Genomic DNA, 24,217 nt, shown 5'->3' with positions numbered 1-24,217 from the left:
ACAAAATGCCAACATGGCCAGGTACCAGCAAAGAACGTCACCTAGGACATGCCCCTTCCTGCTTCACCCATCTCTGTTGGTGTAAAGTACTTTCTTGGTCAATGGCGAACTTGGACCAACGGCAAATGACCAAACCAGCCAGTGGTGTAAGATCATGCTGTCTCATCCGGATAGATCATCTGTGCATTTCCGGTTTAAACGGCTAGACATTATTCTTAATTACACACTCCTTTTAACTTGCAAAATGGGCCAGTACGGGTTTCTGATTGGCCATTAAGCGCGCATTCGCCATTGACATAGAAAGGACTGTAACCCCACACGTCACGACATCAAGTCACGTTTTTCTGTTGGCAGCTACATGTAAAGAGCCCCACCAAACTCAATGAACTTTTTTTTTTTATCGATAACAGACACACGACACGCGGGACCCCGCACCCGCCCCAACTCCCCCCTTTGTACATAAGCTTTTTCCCTGAACTAAAAATCAACTACATACCTAAACCTGCGCAAAAACAAAAACAAAGAAACAACCGAACCAAGAACTCAGAAGGTCGAGATTGGGGACAGCGGAACTGAAGAAGAAACGAAAAAGCAAAAATGAGCTCGCTACGACCTTTCCATGCGCTGGACCTGTTCCGTTTCAACTTGACAAATCTCGATGTATTAACTGAGAACTACGTCCCAAGCTTCTATCTTCAATATCTTGCAAAATGGCCAACACTGTGTTCGGTTATGGAGAGTGCTAGTGGGAAGATTATGGGGTATAGTATGTCGCCTTCTCTGCTACTCATCTCAATCACTCTCTTAGGGGTTTATGAGGATTTGCTAACGAAGCTCTTTGTTTAAATAGTTCTTGGGAAAGCCGAAGGTGAATATACAGAATGGCATGGCCATGTAACTGCTGTTACTGTCGCACCCGACTTTCGCCGTCTCGGTCTGGCCAAAACCATGATGGACGAGCTCGAACGTGTTACTACAACCGTTTATAATGGCTACTTTGTCGACCTATACGTCCGCGTTTCCAATAGACTGGCGATAGATATGTACGAGGGGTTGGGGTATAGTGTGTATCGATGTGTTCAAGAATACTACTCAGCCGGCCCTGGAGAACTGGAAGAAGATGCATATGGTAAGCAACTATTCTCTCTTTGTTACTATGTGGTGCTAATATATGTAATAGACATGCGGAAACCAATGAAGCGCGATAAAAAGCGGCAAAGTGTTCGGGAGAACGGGAGAGAGTTTAAGGTGCAACCGCATGAGGTTTATTAGTTAACGACCTGTGGGAGGAACTAATTAAAAGTTTATGTTCATGGACTGGAAATCAAAAGACGTAGATTAATGTTTATCTGTATATATTCATTTTCTTCTAGATCATTATATATCCTAGAAAAGTGGACGGGAGGCCTGAACCTTTAGAACCGGGAAAGGTGGGACTAAACACCAATACCAAGGGGACGAGGGGTCCTTGGTAACAATTAGTGGAAAGTAAGCTGACCAGACCCCGAATATTCCTGTCATGTACTCTTATAATAATCATCTAACCGACATACTCGATGATTAGCGCCGAATTAGAGTCTATAAAGTAGTCTCGAATTACTACCAGTACCAAAATTCCCAAGGGTTATTTCACGTATTATTTTAAATACTATTCACTGGATACTCAGAACTCCACGGATTGTTTGAGGATTATTCTAGAGAATTTTTATCATAGGCGATGTGATGTTTACAGAAATCAAAATTAGGTCGAAATGGGATGAGTGATCTTTCATGATTGAGCTATCATGGTCTATTCGGGGTACTAACCGTTCGAAGGACGTTCTTCAGCGTGTTGATCAACCCCGAAAATACAAGAGAAATAAGGTAGAGGGCTCCGGGATAGTTCCAGGAGAAGGTTGATAATTAGAACAGGATAAACTACAATGTATATGTGTATATACTTGCAAGGCTTTGCTAGCTACATAAGTACATGTAGCTAACGATTCAAAGTGTTGGCTCAAGTGGGTGGAACAATTTCAGAGATATGCGATCATAGAGTGGGTTGAGTCATGGAGGATCACGCAGTGTTCTGGATTATGTAGGATCGATCGATGATCACGTAGCGGCGTCGAATCATGAAGAATCACTCAGCATTGTCTAATCGCCTCAATGACTGCTATAAAGGCATGAGAAGTGCCGGGCTCCTTGTAGTTCTCCTCAAAACTAGTGCTTACACAAATCTATCGCCGTGTGAGACTGGATATTGGGCGTCTTCTCGCTTGGTTGTGGGCGGGTACTGGGGCAGACACTCCACAATGGGCAAATAGGTAAATATGCCCCGGAGAAAGGTGTTTTCTAGGCTGAACTAATATAGATGAAGTCAGTTTATAGGCTTTTAATAAATACTAATGCTCTTTTTTATACAACCAGTTAGCTTTGTTCTAGATCTTTTAGCCCTAGCCTATCATATTGTTTGAATAAAGTGTTTAATGGGTAAGTGGAGTTCGTGGGCGGGCTGGACAAAGCTAATAAGCTCTTAGCACATTAAGACATACGCACTTCCCCGACAAGCATGTAACAACCACATGAAACTCCCATTCATATATGTTTACCACAAATAATTTGACCATCCGCTCTCCAGAACTCGTTTATATCAATCACCAGCTGCTGGGGTCCTTCCAAAACCCTAGCCCAACCGCCAAGGCTGCACAGCATATGACGCACCCAGCTACATTCCTGGAGTAAATAAAGCTCTGTAGCCTCGTCAAAACTTGGTGCCATCGCCTGAGCTGATAGCAGCGTAGAGAGCCGCCACGCATATATCTGCTACACAAGTAAAGTAGGTATGTTTAGGCATATCGTTTCACGCCATGCCATGTATTTTGCTTCCGGCTAACAGCATGTAGCTATAGGCAGACACCTCTTCAGCTTCACCCAGGCTTTATCCTCCCCCACCCCCCAAGCCTGTCACCATGCCATTACCCGAACTTCCCAACGAGCTACTTTTCATGATCGCCAAGGAACTAGGCCGACAGGACCTCAATTCGCTTATCCAGACTAGTCGCTGCATGTTCAATGTCCTGATATCTCTGCTCTACGACTCCATCGACAAGTGTCAAGACCAGGATGATTTATTCTGGTGGGCTGCCAAAAAGGGAAACGAATCGTTGCTCAAGCTAGTAATTGAGAAGGGCGCGGACCCGCTGCAAACAAAAATCCCAGACACGCAAGAGACGCCTCTCCATGTTGCGTCGAAAAATGGACATGAGCAAATCGTCAGGCTACTTCTGGGGAAGGGTGCGTATGTCAATGAGGTGGACCTCTGTCAGGAGACGCCCCTGATTCAGGCTGCGAAAGAGGGTCACGAGGTGGTTGTGAGACTTCTGATTGAAAACGGGGGCGACGTTCATATACGAAGTGAGACGGGAGAAACAGCGCTACATCATGCAGTGGGCGAGGACCAGGAAGCAATAGTCAAATTGCTGCTCGAGAAAGGTGTTTGTGTTGATGATACATGTCCCAAAGGCCATACAGCTTTAATGAGAGCTTCGGCCAGAGGTTATGCACCTATTGCGAGACTCCTTTTGGAGTGGAAATCTGATATTAACTCCCATTCTAACAATCACAATACATCTCTCCATCTTGCTGCATTGAATGGCCATGATGAAGTGGTGAAGCTGTTGCTAGAAAAAGAAGCTGCTGTTGACGAGAAGGGTCTTGACGATCGGACGCCCTTAGTTATGGCGGCTAGAAGTGGACACGCATCGGTGGTAAAAATACTCCTTGAAAGAGGGTTTGATCTCTCTATCCGGGACAGATTCAATAACACGGCCCTTCATTTAGCAGCGCGTGAAAATCACACAGAAGTTGCGGGCCACCTCTTAGCAGCTGGTGCTGATATTGATGCGAAGGGGGAGCTCGATCGAACACCATTGATTTGGGCTGCAAGAAAGGGACATTGCAATATGGTTAATTTCCTTTTAGAGCGGGGATCTAGCATCTCTGCTCGCGACAAGTTCAATGATACGGCTCTTCACTTTGCAGCCTTTTATGGACACGATGAAATAGCAAAATTACTATTGCAAAGGGAGGGTGCTTCTGTCAATGAAAAGGGGTTCAGAGGCCGTACACCTTTAATTTGGGCTGCAAGAAAGGGATACGTAGCAACAGTAGAGTATTTATTGGAACGAGGTTCCGACGTCTCTGCTCACGATGGCGATAACGATACGGCCCTCAACTCTGCAGCGTTGAACGGTAATGTGGGGGCTGCTAAGTTACTTCTGAAAGCGAAGGGATGTTGTATAGACGAAAAAGGTTATAGAGATCGAACCCCATTGATATGGGCAGCAATAAAAGGTCATGACGAAATGGTGGAGCTTCTTTTGGAGCACGGGGCGGATATTTCAGTGTGCGACGACGACAACGATACGGCCCTCCACTGTGCAGCATTACATGGTAACGAGAGATCGATAAGGTTGCTGCTCATGCGGGATAAAGGAGCTAGTATAATCAATCGGAAGGGATATAGGGATCAAACACCTTTGATCTGGGCGGCAAGGAAGGGACACCAAGCAGCAGTAGATCTCCTTCTGGAGCACAATGTTGATATTACTGCCCGCGACAAAGACGGAAATACCGCACTCCATTTAGCAGTACGCAACTCGCATACACGCACATCGGAGGTCCTCCTAGATAGAGGAGCCCATATTACTGCCTGCGATAATACTGGTAAAACTGCGCTCCACATGGCAGCAGATATCGCCCATCCAGCTCTCGTTACACTTCTCTTGGAGAAGGGTGCCGACATCACCGCCCGCGATAATGACAGGAATACAGCCCTGCACCTATCAGCACTCAATGGCAGCTACACCGTAGCAAAAGTACTCCTAGATGATGAAGCTGACATTGACATTGAAGACAAGGGCATCTGGGACCTGACCCCCCTAATGATGGCAGCTCAAAATGGACTTGGAACCACGGTCAAATTCCTTCTAGATCGAGGAGCCAATATTTCTGCCCGGGACAGCCAGAACAACACATCGCTGCATTTGTCGGCATTCAGCGGCCATGAAGGCGTAGCAAAGCTACTCATAGAGTGTGGAGCCGACATCGAAGCCCAAGACGGCGAGGGTCAAACACCTCTAATCGTAGCCGCAGGAAACGGGCACGCAGCAACAGTAAACCTCCTTCTCGAGCGGGGTGCCGATCCAGCTGCCCGCAACACAAGCAGTAACACCGCGCTCCACGTATGTGTTTTCAACGGGCACGTCATCGTTGCACGGCAGCTCCTCGAGAAGGGCGCAGACGTGCACGCCATGGGCCTTCTCGGCCGGACAGCGCTCCACATGGCGGTCGACATTGGCAGCGAGGCCATTGTGGCGCTCCTCCTGGAGTACCATGCCAACCCGCACGTGCAGGATTTCGAGGGAAAGACGGCCTTCAGGATGGCGAGGGAGATTGGCCTCAATAGGATCATCAAGGCTTTGAACGGAGAGTGTGCGGCTGTTCAAGGTAGCTCTCGCTCCGATTTCCGTGACGGGGGTGTTCTAATCGTGCCTGAAAAGTTACCACGAGCCTCGGCGAGCTGAGCACGATGGAGGAGGATGGCGGGCCGAGGAGGAAGGGGAAGCTCGATGAGGTGCTGGAGAAGGTGCGGTTCTTGAAGGATGGCAAGTGGTCGCATTGGTGATTGATTTGAAAAGCGGGTGAGGGTTGGGGGTTGGGGGTTGGGGGTTGGTCGGGTTTGCGGGGTGAACGGAGTTTTTTATGGCATTTGATCGGAGCTAAAACTTATTTCATGGACATTCAAGGCATGACTCTTTCTTTTCTTTTTTTGTCTTTTTCTTTTTTCCTTTTACGGCAGGTAGATGTATACTGCGTATTCCAATTTGTAGAACCTTGAAGCGATATTTGTAAAAAAAAAAAAAAAAAAAAAAAAAAAAAGGTGCTTTAATACGAAGCCATGAGATTACGAAATCAAAAGCACTGGCGCATATCAGCAAACAAGGTCGGGGATAAGCTGGGAGGCTGCGCAGCCCGGAACCCGCGAAAATAAAGCTGGATGAATAGCAGCAAGCACCCACAACACCGCGCGTTATTACGGATCCCCAAAGACCCGACGTTATAAGTTGACATCATGAGGTATCACTCGCGCACTATTCTCGTTGTTCTAGCCCATCTAGGAAGTCCGCTTGCTTGGCTGGTCTGCTTGTTCCAACAAAACACCAGCTTGGAAACTCAACGATCAAGACTGCATCTTTAATGGCAATGTGACAATCGATCCAAAAGAACGATTTGGGAAAAAAAAAGAAAAAAAAGGGGGAGATACTGTATCTAAGAACTGATCACATTGGGGAGAGGATAGATGGTTGGTGGCAGGGGCGCTGACCTGGATTGGAAACCTCATCATATTAATCATTTTTATTTCAATTTTTTTCTTTCTCCATTTCTTTGCCATTCTTTCAATATTGGAATTAATCCATCCATCATAACCAACACTGCACTCTCCAACCCAACCCAAGCGCAGTCCCACCAACAACAACAAAAAAAGGATAATAATACCCCCCCCCCCCTCTCTTCCCCCTTCCATTACTCTCCTATTAACTACTCTAAGACCCCACCCCCCTCCTCTTCCTCCTCCTCCCCCTCGCCACCGGCCCCTCCTCCTCCTCCATAGCCGTCACAACCCTCCCAACCGCCGCCACAACCCCCAGCGGCCGCACCCCATACCCCCCATACCCATACCCATACCACTCCCGCCCCAGCTCAAGCTCACCAGCACCCGCCACTGGCAGCCCCATCTCCAGGTCCCGGAACGCCTCCACTGACCCGCCCTCCTCATCGTCAGGTACGGGCATGATGTAGCTGAGGCTCAGGCTCATGCTATCCCTCCTTGCTACTGGTCCCTGACTACTCACACTCCCACTTTCTTGGGGGCTGCTTTCCTGAGGACTACTTTGCTGCGCGTCAGAAGCAGAAGCGGGGGCGGAGGCGGAGGCGGAGGCGGGGCTCCCCCCCTGCCCGTCGTTGAACTGCATCTGCATACCCTGCAGATCAATCAGCGCCTGGGCAGCGTCAGCGTCTGCATCCGTGCGCCAGTCAGTATCCGCATATATCACCCTCTTCGGCGGCACCGCTTTCTCCCCTTTATCTTCCTTCTCTCTAGGCAAATTTTTTGCTCTCGCCACCGCCGCCGCCGCAGTAGTAGCAGCAGCCGTCTTCCCGCGCTTCACCTTCCACCCCTTCCTCCTGCCCCTGCCCCTTTCCCTCCCCCCCTCGCCCTCCTCAGCAGGCGTCGTATCCTGCCCCGCATCCCCACGCATCCGCAGCGCCGGAAACGCCATCTCGCGGATCAGCGTCGGCGAGCGGATCGGCTGCGGCGGGTTCGTCGGCGGCGGAGTGTCGAGGGAGCTGAGCGACTCGAAGCGCATATTCGCCGGCGCCGGCGCCCTCTTCCCCAGCGGCTGCGGCGGGGGTTCGCGGGCGTGGACGTCGCTGGACGAGCTGAGTGATGCCGGCGGCTGCAGCTCGAACGACGTGAGCGTGTCCATGGATGCGCGGGTGAGGCGAGATGGGTCCGGGTTTGGGATTGTTGTGGTGAATGTCACGTTGCGCGGAGCGGCGGCGGTGGCGGTGGCGGTGGTGAAGGCGGTGGTGGTGGACGGGGTGATGGTGCTCTGTGCGGACTTGTCCTTGATGACGCGGAGTGGGGAGACTGGTTTCAGTGGGCTCTCTTTCCGTGGGTGGGTGCGGGTGCGGGTGGGCGAGTGCGGGCGGCGGCGGAAGGACTCGGGGATGGCGCGGCGCTCCGTGGTGGCGCGCTTTGTGTATGCGCGCGGGCGGGCGGAGCGCGGGCTCTTGTCCCAGCGGGAGAGCTCGCCGACGGCGGTGAGGGTGTTGGGTTCGTCGATGCTCTGTGAGAGCGGCGGTGGTGGTGGAAGTGTGTGGGAAGCTCTGCTGATATTGATATTGACTGCTGCGCCGTTGTGCTGCTCGGCGTCGCTGGGGACAAGGTTTTCTTCAGAGGCCGCGGCGGGCTGCTCCATCAGGGAGAGCCGGGTGACGTGTGTCTGCACGGCGGCCATGAGGTTCTTGGAGGCGCCGAAGGTGTCGGGCGCCGTGATGTAGCCCACTGCTGGTGGGCCTGGGCTTGGAGTGGCGGGGATGGATTTGGTATACTTGCTTCTGCTATCACGATCACGATCAGGCTTCAGCTCGACAGACAGCTTTGAGGCAGAGGATCCAGCCCTGGCGGGGGATCCAGCAACAGAAACTGAAGACCCCGTCAATGCAGAGGAACCCGTCATGGCAGAGGATCCAGCTGCAGAGGGTCTCCTTTTGAAGGTGTTCCTCACAGACTGAAACGCACCCTTCCAGGAGCTCCTCGTGGAGCGTTTCGAGACCACCGACAGCGCCCTCGAAGCCGGCGACATGTGCCCCGCATAAGCCGCCCTGGGATCATTTCTTCCCTCTGATTCAATATATCTCTTTGCAGGCTCAACATATCTCTTCTCCCCAGGTTCAATAAACCTCCTCATATCCCCCCTCTCTGGCGTCCTCGGCCTCTCACTGCCACTCGGCGACGCAGAAACCTCCACCCTCAGCGACGACGACCTCGTAATCTCGCTCTCCAACCTCCTCAACCTCGGCGCCGTCAGCGGCTGCACAACCTCCGGCATCGGCACCGGCGGCGACAACGGCATGCCACTCTCAATCTCTGGGGTCACTACATAACCCGCCTCCTCCGTCTCCTCCGCCTCCTCCCTCACGCCCCACCCCGACTTCTTCCACCCCTTGCCATTGACACCACGCAGCCTACCATCCACCTCCTGCAGCGGGAACTCCATCATGCCCCGCAGCGTGATGGGCGAGGTGTGTGACGTGCGTGCGACAACGACGCCGACGCTACCCTCGCTGGCCAGCGACGGGGCGGAGGACGCAACGCGCAGCCAGCTCTGCACCATGGAGCGCACCTTGTTGGGCGGGATCTTGTGGCGGTCAAAGTAGGGCCGCGAGGAGACGACGACGGGCTCTTGCGACTTGAGGTTGAAGAAGGCGATTAGGGACTGGACTTTTGAGGACTGGCCCGGGATGTGCAGGGGGCGGGGCGGGAGTCCGGGCGCCGCTGGGAGCGGGAGGTGGAGCGGCTGGTGAGGAGACTGAGCATGGTTGCTCGGTGGGTGTTGGGGCATATATTGGGGAGGCCAAGTTATATAGGTAAAAGTTCCGCGGGCTTGAAGATTGGGAAGTGTGAGATGGCTGTTATTTCTGTGACCTATGTATGGTCCTTTTTTGATCTGGCTGTGTGTGTTTCTGTAATGAGGGTGGGTGGGATAACGATATTGATAGAGCTGGCTAGCTGGGTGCGAGGCATAACTGGCTGGCCTGACAGTGCAGTAAAGCTTTCGGTGCGGCGGGGGGGGGGGGGGGTGGAGGTCTGCAAAAAAGACACAGTTGATGTCGTGATGTCCACTTATGGGATGACGGGTCCTTTTCTTTGGTAGTGACAGGTCCAGTCCAAGCAGTTTCTCATTGTGGCCCTGCTCTGGTAGTCTTTCGTGGAGCTTTATATCCACGACAGGTTCGAACGTTACATCCACGACAAGCCCGCACGAGTCGTAGACCTTTTCTGGTTGTATCTAGTCTGGCCACCAGATATCTGCAGTTCCTCTGATGGCAATTCTTAATGCTGCTGTTCCTGACTGGCGAGTCTGTCGGCGACGGGCCACAAGATATGTATCCGCGATTCTGATAGCAACATCAAAAGTGTTGAATCCGTTTCCAAAGACCCAGCCAGCCAACAACTGAAGCCTGAAGACTCTGGTAGGTCGACGTCCACCAGCTATGTAGCTACACGCAGCGGAGGCCCGGTAGTAGCATTACTCGATAGCAGCATCATCATATCGTTTTCCCATCCCATGAACAAAATGACCGCCTGATGAAAGCATGTTCTCGATAGGTGCATGACGTTCCCGGCCACATGCTGCTAACGAGACTCCGCTGTATGTGCGCCGGCTCGACGATAGCAAGCAAACATTGCCGCAGACCAGGCACTTGTAGATACGCCCCGCGCCGCATTGTAGTCCATAACCCGCGCGAGCGCTCAAGTTTCACACGGGCCCCACATCTAGCACACACTCGTGAGCATCCATTCCGTTCCATTCCATTCCATTCCATTCATTCCAAAAGCGCACATACACAAACACCCCAGACACATAAAAAAAAAAAAGTCCCAAAGGAAGAGTTTTTAAAATTGATATGTACTAAAACTACAAACCAAGCAAGAAAGAACGAATCTGAAATGTCGACTGCATGAAAAGGACCCCCGCCCCCATCAACTAAGTGGGAGGCAGCGGTGAGTAGAGAGTCTGTAATAATGATAACTAATCTGCCTTACAACCAAAATAGGGACAAACCACGATCAGGGCTTTGAACCAGAGTGTTGGTAAGGGTGTGTATCATATCAAGAGGGAGGGAGGAAGGGAGAGGAAAAAGAAGAAGGAGAGGAAGGGAAAAGACTGTGATGATTCGATTTTTTAGTCGCTACTGTATGTACATGATCATGAGCGCAGAGCCGCCATCGAGTCGCAAAGTCGAGAGTGCGAAAGGAAGGGCCCCCATCGCGCCTTTTAAGCACGCCCCGCCAAGCCCCAATTCCCCAAACCCACTCTAAATTGGCCGCTCGCTCCCAACCCCAGCTAGCCCCCGCACCCCTGCACCACGCAAAAGATGGGACGAAGAACCCAGCCAGCGAACGCGCGCGATAATAGCTCAGTTGGGTTGGGAGAAGCCGTCTTTGGTTTACAAAAACTACCCGGGGTGCCAATAAATAAATCTGGAGGTCACGGCCCGTTCAATCCGGGTTTGTCGCATTTTACTCTTTTTTGTTTGCCCTTGCTGGTTTTTTTTTTTTTGGGGGGGGGGGGGAGGACTGTGGGTTTGGGCCCGGGGGGGATAGTGGTGGGAGAGGTTGTGAATGTCATGTTAGTAGGTAGGGGAATTGGTATATCTACACTCGATGTTTCTCTGCGTTGAAAGGAGTTGTAAGGGATACTTAGAAACCTAAACCTCTCACTGCATGCCATGCCTCAACTGCGGCGAGGGCAATTGGTACAGTATGTATCGCGAGCGGTAGCAGTAGTAAGTTATCGTGCGCACGACGACTCTGTACAAATTCTGGTCCTGATACTGTTTTTTAAAAAAACCCGTATCTACACTCTTCACAATCTTCACCTGGAAAAGAATCACGTTTCACCGTCTACAACAAACCTATAAATCCATAAACCTGCATCCCAATCATTGACCCACCCACCTACCCCACCTACCTCATCAACTCCCCCACCTCCAACTCCGCAGCACCCACCTCCTCCCCCATCCTGCGCACCCTCCACACTTTCAACCCCTTATCGAAGCCCCCCGTCACCAACCACTCCCCCTCCTCCCCTCCCCATCCTCTTCATCCACAGACTTGACCCTCCCCGCCCACAACGCCCTAACCTTCTCCCCGCGCTCACAAACCCTCAACCCCGCCACAACCCTCCCGCTCCGCACCTCCACCCCACGCACAACCCCGTCATCACCATTCACCCACACGCCGCGCCCGCACGGCCGCCATGCCAGCGCGCCGCTGGAGTACGCGCTCTGCGGCGCGCCGACGAAAACCTCTTTCAGCACCGCTGCCCCTGCCTCCCCCTCCCCCTCCCCCTCCCCGGTGCTGGAGGGGACGCGCACAAGCATGAACTTCATAGCCGGCACATGCGACGTGACCACGCCCAGCAGTGACCGGTCGGTCGGGTGCGGCGCAAGATCCATCGCGTGGAACGCCGCCCAGCTGTTTGCCGCCGGCGCCAGGTTCGCGGTTGCGCGGTGCGGGAGGCCCGGTGCGAGGGCGTGGTAGTAGAGGCTTGTGCTGTCGCGGCGTGAGAACACCACCAGCGGCTCCCCACCCCCACCCCCGGGGGGTGTGATGATTGCGAGGGCCTCCGGCGGGGTCGGGAGCGTTAGGGTTGCGATGTGCGCGAAGGAGGGGTCGCCGGTGGCGGGGTCGTAGAGGATGGTGTGTGCTGCGAGTGTGCCGTCGTAGGATGCTGTTGCGAGGAGGGTTGTGTTTGTGCTGTGGTTGTGGTGGAGGGCGGCCTTTGTGGCGTATTTTGTGTGGGGGCGGGTTGTGCAGAGTGGGGTGGGGGAGGTGGGGGTGGAGAGGGCGAGGTGGCCGGTCATGGAGGTGGTGATGAGCCATTTGTTTTGCAGCACGGTGACGGAGAGGATGGCGGAGGGGTGCAGGGCGGGGTGGGCGGCGAGGAGGGTGCCGGTGGGGGTGTAGAGGCGGAGGAAGCGGTCGGCGGTGGTGGCGATGAGGACGGGGTGTGGCCAGGGGGCGAGGGTGGGGGCGAGGGTGACGGAGAGGACGTTGGATTGCGGGGTGTTGGGGGGCGCGATGAGGCGTGGGATTGTGGGGTCTGCGGTGGGGGGTTAGTGGGGGGTTGTATATAGAGTGTCTGATGGGGGAGGGGGAGGAGGCGCACAGGGTGTGGTGAACTCTTCTTCGTGGTCGAGGATCTCGACCTTTTCGAGGGTGAGGGAGAGGTCAAAGAGGCGCTTCTCGTCGAGGAGCTTTTCGAGGCTGAGGGCGGTGGTGGGGTCTTTGGGGTCGACGCTGGAGGCGGGGAGGTTTGTCTCCTGGAGGAAGGTTGCGAGAGTCTGTGGGGCGGGATTGTTGGTTAGTAGGTGAGCTTGAGGAGATAAGTTTGGGAGCTTGCCTTGTCGTAGCCATTGGACTTGAGGAAGCGGGCCACGAGGAGCACCGGGGAGTCGGGCGCGGGCATTGCGTCTGCAGGTGTGTGGATGGGTGGTGTAGATGGATGGTGTAGATGGATGCTGTCTGTCTGCAGTCTGTGGGGGGGGGGGTGTTGTAGATGTATCTATGTAGATGGCGAGTCAATCACAACACCCGCCCTGCCAGCACAATCATGTCCATGCCCATTGCTGCCTGCACTCAGTGCGTGACCGCAGCCAAGCCACCTGCGCGTCATACCAACACGACAACCCAAGCAAGGACAATCAATTCCACGACACAGAAAGACAAAGACTCAACACCACGCAGCAGCAGCAGAGGAGACACAGAATAGGAGAGGAAGAAGAACAAGAGACACCACACCACAGCCAGCACCCACTCACTCACCCCCTCCCCTGATCTCTCTCTCTCTCTCTCTCCATCTCTCTCTCTCTCTCTCTCTCTCTCTCTCTCTCCATCTCCCTCTCCCTCTCCATCTCCCCCCTCCCCCCTCTCCCTTCTCTCTCCTCTCCCTCTCCCACTCCCACTCCCACTCACAGCCAGAGATAAAACCACACCCCGCCCATGGCCAACCCCTTCACCACCACCACCGCTCCCCCACCGCAAACAATGGCCCACCCCACCGTCCAAATCTCCTACGACGACGACGACGACGACATCCTCATGGACTACGACGACCCCCCACCACCGCCCCCATATCCACAGCAGCAGCCGGCGACCCAATGCAAGACATCGAAAGCGAGCTCCTCGCCCCCGAAAAAATCTACCTCAAAGGCGTCGACAGCATGTCCACCGCCAACGTAAAGTCCTTCGCCTCAACCCACTTCACCGCCGCCCCGATCCTCAAAGTCGAATGGATCGACGACTCCTCTTGTCCGTCCCCCCCCCCCCTCTCTCTCTTCTGCGGAGTGCTAACAGTACCCCCCAGGCTGCCTAGTATACCGCACCCCCACCGAGGCCGCGGAAGCGCTGCGCGCCCTGGCACTCGACGACGAGGAGCTACCCGCGCTCACGCTCCGCCCCGCGAGGCTGGCAGCGTCGCACCCAGACTCGCGCCTCGAGGTCCGGGTCGCGCGCCAGAGCGATAAGAAGATTGCGGGTGCGAGAGACCGTAGTCGGTATTACCTGTTTAACCCCGAGGAGGACCGCGTCGAGCAAGCTGCACGCCTGTTTGTCCCCCCCCCCCCCCCCTCTTCCTACATACACAGAACAGTATAGTACAAAGCTAACACCCCCCCCCCCCACAGCCGCCGCGAACGCGAAGAATCCCGCCGCACCCGCCCCCGCCGCACCGGCAGCGCCGAGCACGACCACGACTACGACCGCCGCCACTACTCCCCCGCGAACACGACCGCCGCCGCACCGCCGCCGACAGCAGCCACACCTACACCAACGACTTCTACGACGACGACGACGACAACACCCCCAGCTCCCGCAACTCCCGCAACGTCTCGCGCGACCGCTCATACTCCCCGCGCCCCCGCCCCCGCCCACGCACACGCACCCGCTCGCGCTCCCCAATCGAGCTCTTCCCCAACCGCAGCCGCAACCGCGAGCTATTCCCCGAGCGTGCCGCCGCCGGCGAACGCGGGAGGCTACGCAGCGAGGAGGGTAGTAGTGGCAGTGGGGGTGGGGGTGGACGCGTGCGCAGCGAGCCCGTGGAGCTGTTTCCGCGGCGGCCGGCGGCGAGCTCGCGGTTTGAGGTTTCGCCTTCTCCGGGTCCAGGGCCGGTGGAGCTGTTTCCGGGGCGTGGTGGTGGTGTTGTGGGGCCGGTGAAGAAGTCGTTGGAGGAGCGGATTAATCTTGACAGTAGTGGGGACGGGTTTAGGATTAAGGGCCGTGGGGGGCAGGGAGGGGGTGGTGGTGGAGGAGGGGGGGATGATTTGTTTGCGCAGAAGTTGAGGGCGGCGAAGGGGGAGGGGCTTGTGGTTGAGGAGGGGGGGCGGAGGAGGGGTGGGGCGAGGAGGAATAGGGCGGAGGATATGTTTGGTTAGACGTGGTGTGGGGCGTAGATGGTGGAGGTGTATTGTACGTAGCGTAGGGGTGTTTTATGGCTAGTTCTTTTTTTCCTCTTTTGCTGCTTATTGCTTGCTTGAGTTTGGTCTCTTTTTTTTTGTTTCTTTGGGGGTGAGGGGGTGTTTATATGTATCGGTATCACATCGAGCTCGTGTTGGGGAGGTGGGATATTATATTAGTTATTGGAAGTTACACGTAGTGGGTTCCTTTCCTTGGTTGTGGGGCTAGCTACTGTGTTTATTATCGTCTTGGTAGTGCTACTAACGGTTATACATGCTGTTTAAGAGATCTCAGTGTGAACTATTCAAAGCTACATGTAGCTGCCATGTGCATCATTGCCCAAGAAGGGAGGGGATAAGGGGCAGAAATAGGGAGGGTGTAAGGGGAAGAAATAGGGAGGGTATAGTAAAGATGCAGGAAGTAACGAGGAAACAGAATTATCCACAGTAAAAAAAAAGCCAGAGAGAAGGAAACCAATATATACTCGATTGATACAGCTAGAAAGAAAGAGGTTGGCAGCTAACGTAAAACCAGAAGCCCAGAAAACCCAAGCAAAGACAAGGAGAGATGGCTACAGAAATCCGAGAGATTTAGGAAACATAGGAGGAAATGCCGGAAGACTCGTAAAACTAAACATAATCGTTGGAAAATTCCATGGTACTAGTAATGTGTAGTCACCAGCCTAAAAACGAAGATTAGCACACGATCGAATCAATATATATAAAACATAAAGAAAAAGAGTGAAAAAGCAAAAGGGAAACAAACCTTCCAACTACTCAGCATCCCCAACAACATCCCCATTGCTAGTCCCTGTACCAGACCCATCTCTTTCCCCGCCATAGCCTACTCCGCTGCGCTCCCCTTTCCAGGGACCTCATCATCCAACATATGCACGATGCTAATAGCATCCATCTCCGCCTCGTGCCCGTCATCCTCCTCCTCTTCTTCCTGGTTTTGGCCCTCGTCTTCGTCGGTCGTCTCCCTTTTCTCCAGATCGCCAAATTTATAGCGGCGATGACCCTTTTTGGGGGGTCCCGGTCTGCTGCGGGGACCCCCGGATCTGGGGAGCCTTGAGTTGCCCGCAATGCGGGCCTCGGGCTTGGGTTTTGGTTGGCGGGGTAGAATTTCTACTAGAGGAATTAGATCTTCGGGGGTAGGTTCCTCTTTGTTGGCGTTGATCAGCTTGAGGCATTTGGTTTTGAGTTTTCTTGTCCAGTCCATTTTTAGTATGGATGTGGTTTTTCTTTTTCTTCTTTTTTTTTTTTAATGAAAATCTAAATAAAATGAGTTAGTTTTGATGCATGGCAAGGTTTTATGATAAGTAGAAAAAAGATGAACATAAGAATGACGTGAGAGGGAAATTTAATAAGATTTCATTGAAAAGGGAGCGGGAATAATAGACCTTAGGTATGACAGAAGTCTAAATAAGGCGGTGTTTGTATTTGTATACTATCGACTCTTTTTTATTATCTGTGCAAAAGAAACGTAATAAGTGTTAGACTTAATAACTCTATTCAAATAAGCGGAATAAGATTAAAATACGGATGAAGTGAACGGGATATCAGATTTTATTGAAAAGAGGATTAGGAATAGCAGACCTTGTGCTTGACAGAAGTCGAAATAAGTACTATTTCTTTTTATTCTTTTTTTCCTTTTTTTTGTACGCTCTCTTTTTACTATCTGTGTAAAAGAAACTAAGTGTCAGTCTTGCAATTGATGAAAATAGGGATGCAGTGAAGGGGGAGAAGTGGTTGAAAAGTGGTGGTGGGTAACATACCTTCGAATCGTTCGACGAAACTCCAATATCTCCGTCACAAGTATATGCTTATATCTTCAAATAACAGCTCAAGAAGTTGAGTCTGTTATCGAAATGAAAAGGTGATATGATGATGAGATGAACAATGTGGGAAGGAAGCGGAGGGAAGGAGTAGAGGTAGAAAACTCAAGTCTCTCTGTCACAAAGGTCTTTTTGAGAAGGAAGCGGAGGGGGGGGGGGAGTGGGTAGAGGAGGGAGTGGGTAGAGGAAAATAGAAAACTCAAGTCTCTCTCCGTCACAAATACCTATGTGAGAAGAAGGCGGAGGGAAGGAATAGAGGAAGATAGACAACCCAAGTCTCTCCGTCACAAATGTGTGTTTATATCTTCAAAGTCAAGTCGTTGAATCTGTTATCGAAATGGAAAGATATTTCAATGATGGCGGATGGGATAAACCGTGTCAGGAGGAAGTGGATAGAGAAAAGGGGGAAGAGGAGGGAGGGAATGGAGGAAGGGGGGAAGGAGCTTTTTGTCGATTGCAACTACCTAGCTAGCCTGCGTAGAGCTAGTAGTCTACACCAGCTCCAGATTCAGGCCGACGCATGTGTAGCCCGTCTAACGACGGCGGCCTGTGTAGGTAGCGTAAGGTCAAGAGGGTAGGTCCATACAACCGCTCTATGTCCCTGGCACACATTTACTCCGGTCAAAACAGTAAGCAGAGAAAGTTTTGAAAGTGCGAAAGTTTGAAAGTCTAAAGGCCGCAATCCTCCTTTTCCTACCATCTCATCATTGGTCATCCAACAGAGTTTGTGATACAGTCACCGCTCATCACTCGGAGGGCCGAGTGATCAGCCATGGAGCAAACTCCAACCTCTCACCCCGAGATATAATTCCCATACATGGTGAAAGGTTTTCAAGTTACAAAGGTTTCGACTTGTATCAACTGAATAAGTCAACAGTACAGGTTCATACGAGTATGCAGGTATACGGTTGAGCTGCGCATACATCCATTCGAATGGACCCCGAGTGTTGAGAATAAGAAATGTAGATCCCGAATGCATGTACTTCTGTAAAACTCAGAATAGACTGCTCAGGGTAAACTTGACAGTTTATTTTGGGTGAGTGCTCTTTGGACTTTGAGTCCAACAGTTTACTTACCATCCGTCGTTTGAAATTATCATTGACCTTTTACCGAAGGGCCTATAACAAACAAAATTATTTGCCCATCACGTGATACAGTCCACCCATGAAATAACCGACATACCACACTAGACTACTACTAGTGCATTCTCGGCAAAGTATAAATAAAGAGGATATAATGTTATAGTCGGGTGAGAATGCGGAGAGGAACTCTCTATTCTCTATCTGCGATTTCTTGATTTTGGTGTCGCAATGCTAGTAGAATACAAATATGAGAAAGCAGCAAAGAATATCAATTTTCAAAAAATCTAGCACGTGCTCCAACCCGACCTTTTGTTTACTATTTACCGCACAGTAGCTCCCTTCAAGCTCTCAACGCGACATGTTCCCTTGCCCTCAACCATCAGCTTCCCAACCGGGCCCTCACCTGGCGCCTTGCCCTTTGCCGCATCACCTTCCCAGCCGGCCTTTGAGCGGTCGAAGATCACCTCATTCTCTTCGCTCGTTGAGAAACCGGGCTGGATTGCCTCCCAAATCTTCTTCTTTGGATTCAGCACTGCCTCAGGCTCACCCTTGTAGCCCTCAAAGTACACACGCTCACCAGCTACTGCACCCTCTGGGGGGGCAACGAGCTCGACCTTGCCGTGGTCGTCACCGACGGGGGAGGCGGCGAGGACCATAGCAGCGGACTTAACACCACGCATAGTGACGGGCTTGAGGTTGGCTACGACAACAACTTTGCGGTTTTGCATGGCCTCCAGGGGGACAAGTCCGTTAAGACCTGAGCATACTGTGCGCACAGGAGGGAGAGGGTTATGCGCAGCGAGGACAGACTCGGGGAGGGTTAATGTTCCAGGAGGAGTGACGAGAGCCGAGTCAGCTGGGTCACCCATGGCGATGGTAGACACGAACAATGAGTCGGCGTTGGGGTGAGGAGTGCAGTAGAGAATGTGACCGACGCGGAGGTCAATCTGGTAGGGTGAAAGTACAGGTTCTGTAGATTATGTTAGCGGTGTCCTTCCAATGAGTAAAATATTTTGTATATACGGGCCTTCCTTTGGTGGGGCCTCTCTGCGAGGGCCCTTCTCCTTCTTCTCCTTCTTCTGCTGCTTCTTACCGTCGCCGGCAACAGCAGTTGCAGCTTTGTTAACCTCCTCTTTAACAACCTCCTTGGCCTCAACAACCTTCTCCTTAGCCTTCTCGGCAGCACCAGCCCTTCCCTTAACCTTCTTCTCGCCCTCAGCGCCCTCCTTCTTCTTCTCCTTAACAGCCTCTTCAGGCTTCAAGTACACCAATACCTTGCTGGGGTCAATCTTGACCTTCTCACCCTCTGGCAGGTTGAGCCCAAATACAGGCGAGTTCTGGATAAAGTCGACCCAGCGGACAATGTTCCTGTAGCCAGTCTCTCCAGTCCTCTGGTCATCTGTCCATCCGGCAACATCGTCCTTGAGACGGGCATACATAACCACATCTGCGATGGAAGGCTTCTCGCCGAGGATTGTGGTGCGGAGCTTGAGCTCATCGTTCAACAAGCGCAGAGTGTCCTCAATGATCGGGGAGGAAGCAGTGAGGGTGAGCCATTGGGTGATTTCGGCCTTCTCGAGGTCTGTGTATTGGTCCTCCTTGAACGCGGGAATGAGTGTTGACAGGTGCGAAACAATGGTGTTTGTTCCCGCAACAGTGTCGGCGTTGCTCAACACAAGCTGGGACACTGCCGGGGTAGACTCGGAAACAGTGACTGTGGGAGTGAGAAGGTTCTTGAATGACGATATGAGAAGCTGGAGTGGCTTGTCGTTTGGTGCGACTGAGAGTGTGTAGCCAGCCATCTTTGTGGTTGTGTATCTTCGCTGTATGAGCTGCAGGAGCACAGAAACTCGACGAGGAAGTACGCGGGCTGCTTTACGGAGAAGGGCTGAGGTATTCAGTTTGAAGATTGTGCTGGAAGCGTTTATTGATTAGGAGACCGCGCGCGATGACTCTTTTCTGTTTCTAGCTGCGGGGTGCGAGATGCCCACCTGCCAAGACAATTATGCCCCACCATCAATGTCATTGATAAAGAACTGGGGTTTAGGGTTGAGGGTTCAAATCCATGCATACGGCTCTGAAGATTCAGATCTCATCCCCTGTCACTTTTTCTTTTGTAGGAGTAGATACTCATTCGATACTAGGCTTATTTTACACCAGTAAAACTTTCCCTTACGTATGCCTTTCAATTGGACAGAGTGCGCGAGTTCATGACGCCGGTGCCGAGTGATACACTGTGAATCAGGATTTAATCAAAGAGGTTTTCCAAGGGAATAAAGGTGTAACTGAGCTGAACTTAACGATTTGGAAGTTGGAAAAGACACAAGTACTATATGTACTCTTATAGTCGAGGGCTTGGAACAGGCTTTCTTCTAGTTGAGACTTGATCTGTAGCTCAACAGGCATCAGAAGGCGCAGATTTCTTCACATCTACCAATAGGGGGATTTTAAAGGCGTTTGCAGACATATCAATTATCATAGGAAATACGGGCCCTTAGTTACTACCAAAGCAAGCGAAATGAAATGAAGAAAATGAAACATGGCAGGACATTATGAATCTCACTCCAGACATCTAGACCCAAGCCTTAAATGTTGCGACATATCTGGTCCCGATATTCCCCTCTTACTGATCATTATTAATCTCCTAGAGCATACATATGCATACATGGCTAGACAAGAATATAGATCCTGTCCATAGGATGCAGCCACAAACATATAACTTGCATAACACACCCTTGAAAGCGGTGACTATAACGCAAGATTATAGTCGTCTTCATCTTCGTCTTCGTTCTCCTCACTGTAAATTTTCCGCGACTTACTACGCGGCTGACGACTTCTACTAACGATTGCCTGCCATTTTTGAGGAGTGCGTTCAGATTTCCTAGGGGTGCGCGACGGCGACGGGGAGCTGTGAGAGGGAGATGGGGGAGAAAAAGAGGACACAGAACTTGCAGGAGAAGTGCTGCCCAGAGTAGCAGAGAACTTTCTCTTAGTGGGGGTCTTGGGATCAGGATTCGGTTCCTGCTTGACTATGATTGTCGCACCCCAACCATCATCATCGTCGTCGTCTTCGCCAGATTTTTCTGGAACTGCGATTTGATCGAGGAGTGAGGTAACTGGGGGCAAAATAAAGGTTGCTGGAGGTATTGGGAACATGTCAGGCGGATTCAAAAACGATGTGGTTTGCAAGTCTCTGGTGTTATTTTGAGTGTTTTCTGGCATAATTTGGAGTGGTCCCGCGTCATCTTGCTCTTCAGTCTTGAAAAGTTCTTGGATCTGTGGAGCCGATGCCGTTGCCGTTACAGCTGCAGCGGCGGGTTGCTCGTTTCCCGGTGCCCGAAGCATTTCTTCATCATCACCTCTGTCCCCAGAACTAACCCCACCCCCCATATCATCATCCACATCTGAAGTCTGCTCATTTTTGACCACAACTCCAATTCTTTTGCCTGCCTTAAGCTTGGCCTTTCTTGGGGTGCTTTTATCCTCGATAGCATCCTCAAACTCAAGCTCTTTCACCTCTTCCTTAATCGACTTCTCTTCTTTCTCTTCTTTCTCTTCCTTGGGCGTCTTTGGAACCTTTTTCTTAGCCTTTTTCGGCAATGGATCGGAGGCGAACTGTGGCCGCGTATCGTCGGGGTTGATGGACTTTTTCAGACGGCTCCAACGCATGCGTGCTGCAGCGGGGTTGATAGCAAAGTCCGCAGCGACACGGGAAAAGTCAATCTGTATATATGCCAATTAGAATTCTATTAAATGAAGATTATTAATGGATGTTCAGGTAGACATACAGTCTTGTAGTCACTACGGATAAGGCATGAATACAAAAACTTGACATTCTCGTCGAGAGGGGCTTTCGCAGGCATCTTTCAAAGTTTGTTGGTCTCCAACACGCTGATGAGACGCTGATATAACAGTTGGATTTGAAAGCCCAAGATAGTGGGATGTGCAAATGTTAAAGGTTGTTCAGAAGCCCCGGTTGAAAGCAAGAATGAAGAGACGTTGGAAGGCCGAAGATACAAGTTTGTTATAAATCCCCGCCAGAATTAAATCCATGAACAAACTAGAACTAGCATCCATCACGGGTGGCGAGTAACTACATGTAAGGCACTTGCACTGATGTACTGATACTGCTAGTGGATTCGGGAAGACGCATCGGGAAATCTAGCCAGCCAACAGGATGTAAGGACTACTATACCAACTCATTCTTCCCTCGAAATGGCCCAAGCCATATCCCAAATTGGGCTGAGGAGCTCAGACCCAATGTTGTGATGTTAGTACCGTGTAGTTTGAGTTTGCGAGTGATTTTTCGTGAAATACCTCGATGTTTGAAATAGGATCTATTGTTGACGTTACAATGCCGAGTTAACACAAAAGTTGCAGAGCTACGCAATTTACCATTATATTTATTCAAGACGTAGGACTAGTGGCTATAGGACTTTTTACGAACATTTCTTAGCGACGCATGCTTTGACTCCACCCTCATTCTTTACAGACAAACACTGAGGCTGAAACTCAGCGCGCGGGTAGTGACGTAGGTGGGCGTATTCGATAGGCCGATAAGCTCTCCTAAAATCAACCTGTCTCAGATAACTAGCAGGTACATACATACATGTGCTTAGTATCACGACCTTTGTATTTAAATGAAATAAATTTCTTCAGCTGCGGGGTGCTCTGTAGCCAGAAGTTCTCAGAAGCAGATACTTCGAGTGATCTCTTCGTTTTTCTGGCCTAATCATGCAACCCCATTTTTTTAGAGTCCTGTTTCTGTCTTAACCCGACCTTAAAACCATTGAAGAATCTCCATATTTCTCCAACTGATGACGGAAACCCTTAAGTCTCATTTACCATTAATAGTTACTGACGTGACATATATGAACATCATAATATATATAGGGACAAGCATGGCGGGGGAGTGAGACCAACAGTTGAACGTACTCGTATTTCTCTGACGTTTGTGGACGCGACTGATATTGCATGCCATACAAAAATACGCCAAGCTCATGATTTTGGGTGTATGCAATAATGGCCCAGTTCAAAAACGTCAGCGAAATACTAGTAGAGTACTCAGTTGCATTACAGATATTGTCCCTGTGCACGCTACTCCAAGTAATTCCCACATTGGCTCCGGGAAGCAAACATTAGGTCCTAGGAGCTTCACCCTTAACTCGACTCTATGGTTATGAAAGCCAATGTTAAGATACTATGTGAAAAGGGTTGACAGGGTCGCCCTAAACCCTCTCGCACCATAGTCTCTATTCGCGACCTCGCAGTCACCCCGTCTTAAGACCGAATTATTCAGATGAGCACCAAGTTCAGGGCTTTTAGGTGCTTAGAGTCGTTCACGATGAAGTATAGGTCATTAGTGTTGGTTCAGTAGAAATCGCAGCGCGGGTCATGCCTTGTTCAATGGAAGTCTTTTATGAGATCGAATATGTCAAGGTGTACCATACATGTATGCTCCAAGTTAGGTTGGTTGGTTAGGATTCCTTGGCTAGGGTGTCTATTGCATCTTTGCTAGCTACACAATCGGTCTGGTTGGATTCATCCCCTCCACATACGCATTTATGTAATTTCATTTATGGCAGCATAATTACTACGGAACAATCCCCTGACAGACCAGGTTATTCATCGATCCCCTTGCACTGAACGTTCCTCTATTGATAGCCGTTCGGAATTCAGTACGATATTCGATAACTACCCTGAATAGCCCGACACTGGAAGAATGGGTAACGGTGACGGGTAGTATCAGGGGTAAACATACATGATAGGGGGACAACAAGCCGATTTTCCCAACAGTTCGTGGCTCTTTAGGATTGAAATTATGAGGGATGTCATCCCGACATAATGAGAAGCCCCTTCCCCTAAAACGGTTCGGACGAAGTGCTAATTATTGGTATGCCAGTGGGCAAATCAGTGCTGAAAATAAGGCCAGCTAGCTAACTGATATTGTATAGCCGTCACCAACGTAGAGCTCGTGGGCCAGGAACTCTCCTGAACCACAGCATTAAGATACACTCCCTCCCAACTAGTGATGGGCATGAGATAAGTTTTCTCGAGACTTTCGGCAAGACAAGACGAGACCTGAGGGTTGACAAGACCAGACAAGATAAGACTAGGCCTGAAAATCTCGAGACAAGTCTCGAGACTTTTTGGACTTTATTTCCACACCTAAATATGCTCCCCAGCCACGATTCCAAGAAAAGTTGAGCTTTTCATCGAGTTCCAAAAAAGAAAATCAACTTTTAATTTGCATTAACTATCATGATTATAGAGGTTCCCAGAAACAAAGTCACATGACCAAAAGTCTCGAGACTTTGACAAGACTAGACCATTGTCTCGAGATTTTCAAGACCTAGTCCAAATAATACAAGACGAGACGAGGCTTCCCCAAGTCTCGTCTCGTCTCGTCTCGTGCCCATCACTATTCCCAACGAACAACTGCATTCGAGAACGGCCCGAAACACTTACCAGAGGAGCCCAAGTTATTGTTCATAGTCCGAACCCCCCCCC

At 51.2% G+C, this 24,217-nt stretch overlaps 7 protein-coding genes across 7 annotated transcripts; 2 read left to right on the top strand and 5 right to left on the bottom strand.

Annotated features, from left to right (window-relative positions):
* Nucleotides 1-2,583: 2,583 nt before the first annotated feature.
* LAJ45_00781 (uncharacterized protein) lies at nt 2,584-5,668 on the top strand (the record flags this gene model as incomplete). The annotated part of the gene is made up of 5 exons (XM_046110382.1): nt 2,584-2,720; nt 2,776-2,822; nt 2,886-2,945; nt 3,007-5,490; nt 5,544-5,668. The coding sequence occupies 5 exons, from the start codon at nt 2,584-2,586 to the stop codon at nt 5,666-5,668; spliced, it is 2,853 nt and encodes a 950-aa protein (XP_045977075.1).
* Nucleotides 5,669-6,587: 919 nt separating this feature from the next.
* LAJ45_00780 (uncharacterized protein) lies at nt 6,588-9,170 on the bottom strand (the record flags this gene model as incomplete). The annotated part of the gene is made up of 2 exons (XM_046110381.1): nt 6,588-8,299; nt 8,348-9,170. 2 exons carry the CDS (start codon nt 9,168-9,170, stop codon nt 6,588-6,590), a joined length of 2,535 nt encoding a protein of 844 aa, XP_045977074.1.
* Nucleotides 9,171-11,397: 2,227 nt separating this feature from the next.
* LAJ45_00779 (uncharacterized protein) lies at nt 11,398-12,803 on the bottom strand (the record flags this gene model as incomplete). The annotated part of the gene is made up of 3 exons (XM_046110380.1): nt 11,398-12,437; nt 12,504-12,678; nt 12,738-12,803. The coding sequence occupies 3 exons, from the start codon at nt 12,801-12,803 to the stop codon at nt 11,398-11,400; spliced, it is 1,281 nt and encodes a 426-aa protein (XP_045977073.1).
* Nucleotides 12,804-13,494: 691 nt separating this feature from the next.
* LAJ45_00778 (uncharacterized protein) lies at nt 13,495-14,766 on the top strand (the record flags this gene model as incomplete). Its single annotated transcript, XM_046110379.1, has 4 exons — nt 13,495-13,645; nt 13,701-13,871; nt 13,928-13,941; nt 14,020-14,766. The coding sequence occupies 4 exons, from the start codon at nt 13,495-13,497 to the stop codon at nt 14,764-14,766; spliced, it is 1,083 nt and encodes a 360-aa protein (XP_045977072.1).
* An 865-nt stretch (nt 14,767-15,631) lies between these two features.
* LAJ45_00777 (uncharacterized protein) lies at nt 15,632-16,009 on the bottom strand (the record flags this gene model as incomplete). Its single annotated transcript, XM_046110378.1, has 1 exon — nt 15,632-16,009. One exon carries the CDS (start codon nt 16,007-16,009, stop codon nt 15,632-15,634), a length of 378 nt encoding a protein of 125 aa, XP_045977071.1.
* A 2,018-nt stretch (nt 16,010-18,027) lies between these two features.
* Nucleotides 18,028-19,509, bottom strand: LAJ45_00776 (uncharacterized protein; the record flags this gene model as incomplete). Its single annotated transcript, XM_046110377.1, has 2 exons — nt 18,028-18,677; nt 18,735-19,509. The coding sequence occupies 2 exons, from the start codon at nt 19,507-19,509 to the stop codon at nt 18,028-18,030; spliced, it is 1,425 nt and encodes a 474-aa protein (XP_045977070.1).
* A 946-nt stretch (nt 19,510-20,455) lies between these two features.
* Nucleotides 20,456-21,570, bottom strand: LAJ45_00775 (uncharacterized protein; the record flags this gene model as incomplete). The annotated part of the gene is made up of 2 exons (XM_046110376.1): nt 20,456-21,430; nt 21,496-21,570. 2 exons carry the CDS (start codon nt 21,568-21,570, stop codon nt 20,456-20,458), a joined length of 1,050 nt encoding a protein of 349 aa, XP_045977069.1.
* Nucleotides 21,571-24,217: the final 2,647 nt, after the last annotated feature.

The sequence above is a fragment of the Morchella importuna genome, assembly GCF_003444635.1.
Source record: "Morchella importuna strain M04M26 chromosome Unknown Morimp01GS001, whole genome shotgun sequence".
In the NCBI taxonomy this organism is placed as follows: Eukaryota; Fungi; Ascomycota; class Pezizomycetes; order Pezizales; family Morchellaceae; genus Morchella; species Morchella importuna.
Note: the sequence above shows the minus strand (reverse complement) of the source record. Positions and strands in the feature narration are given on the sequence as shown.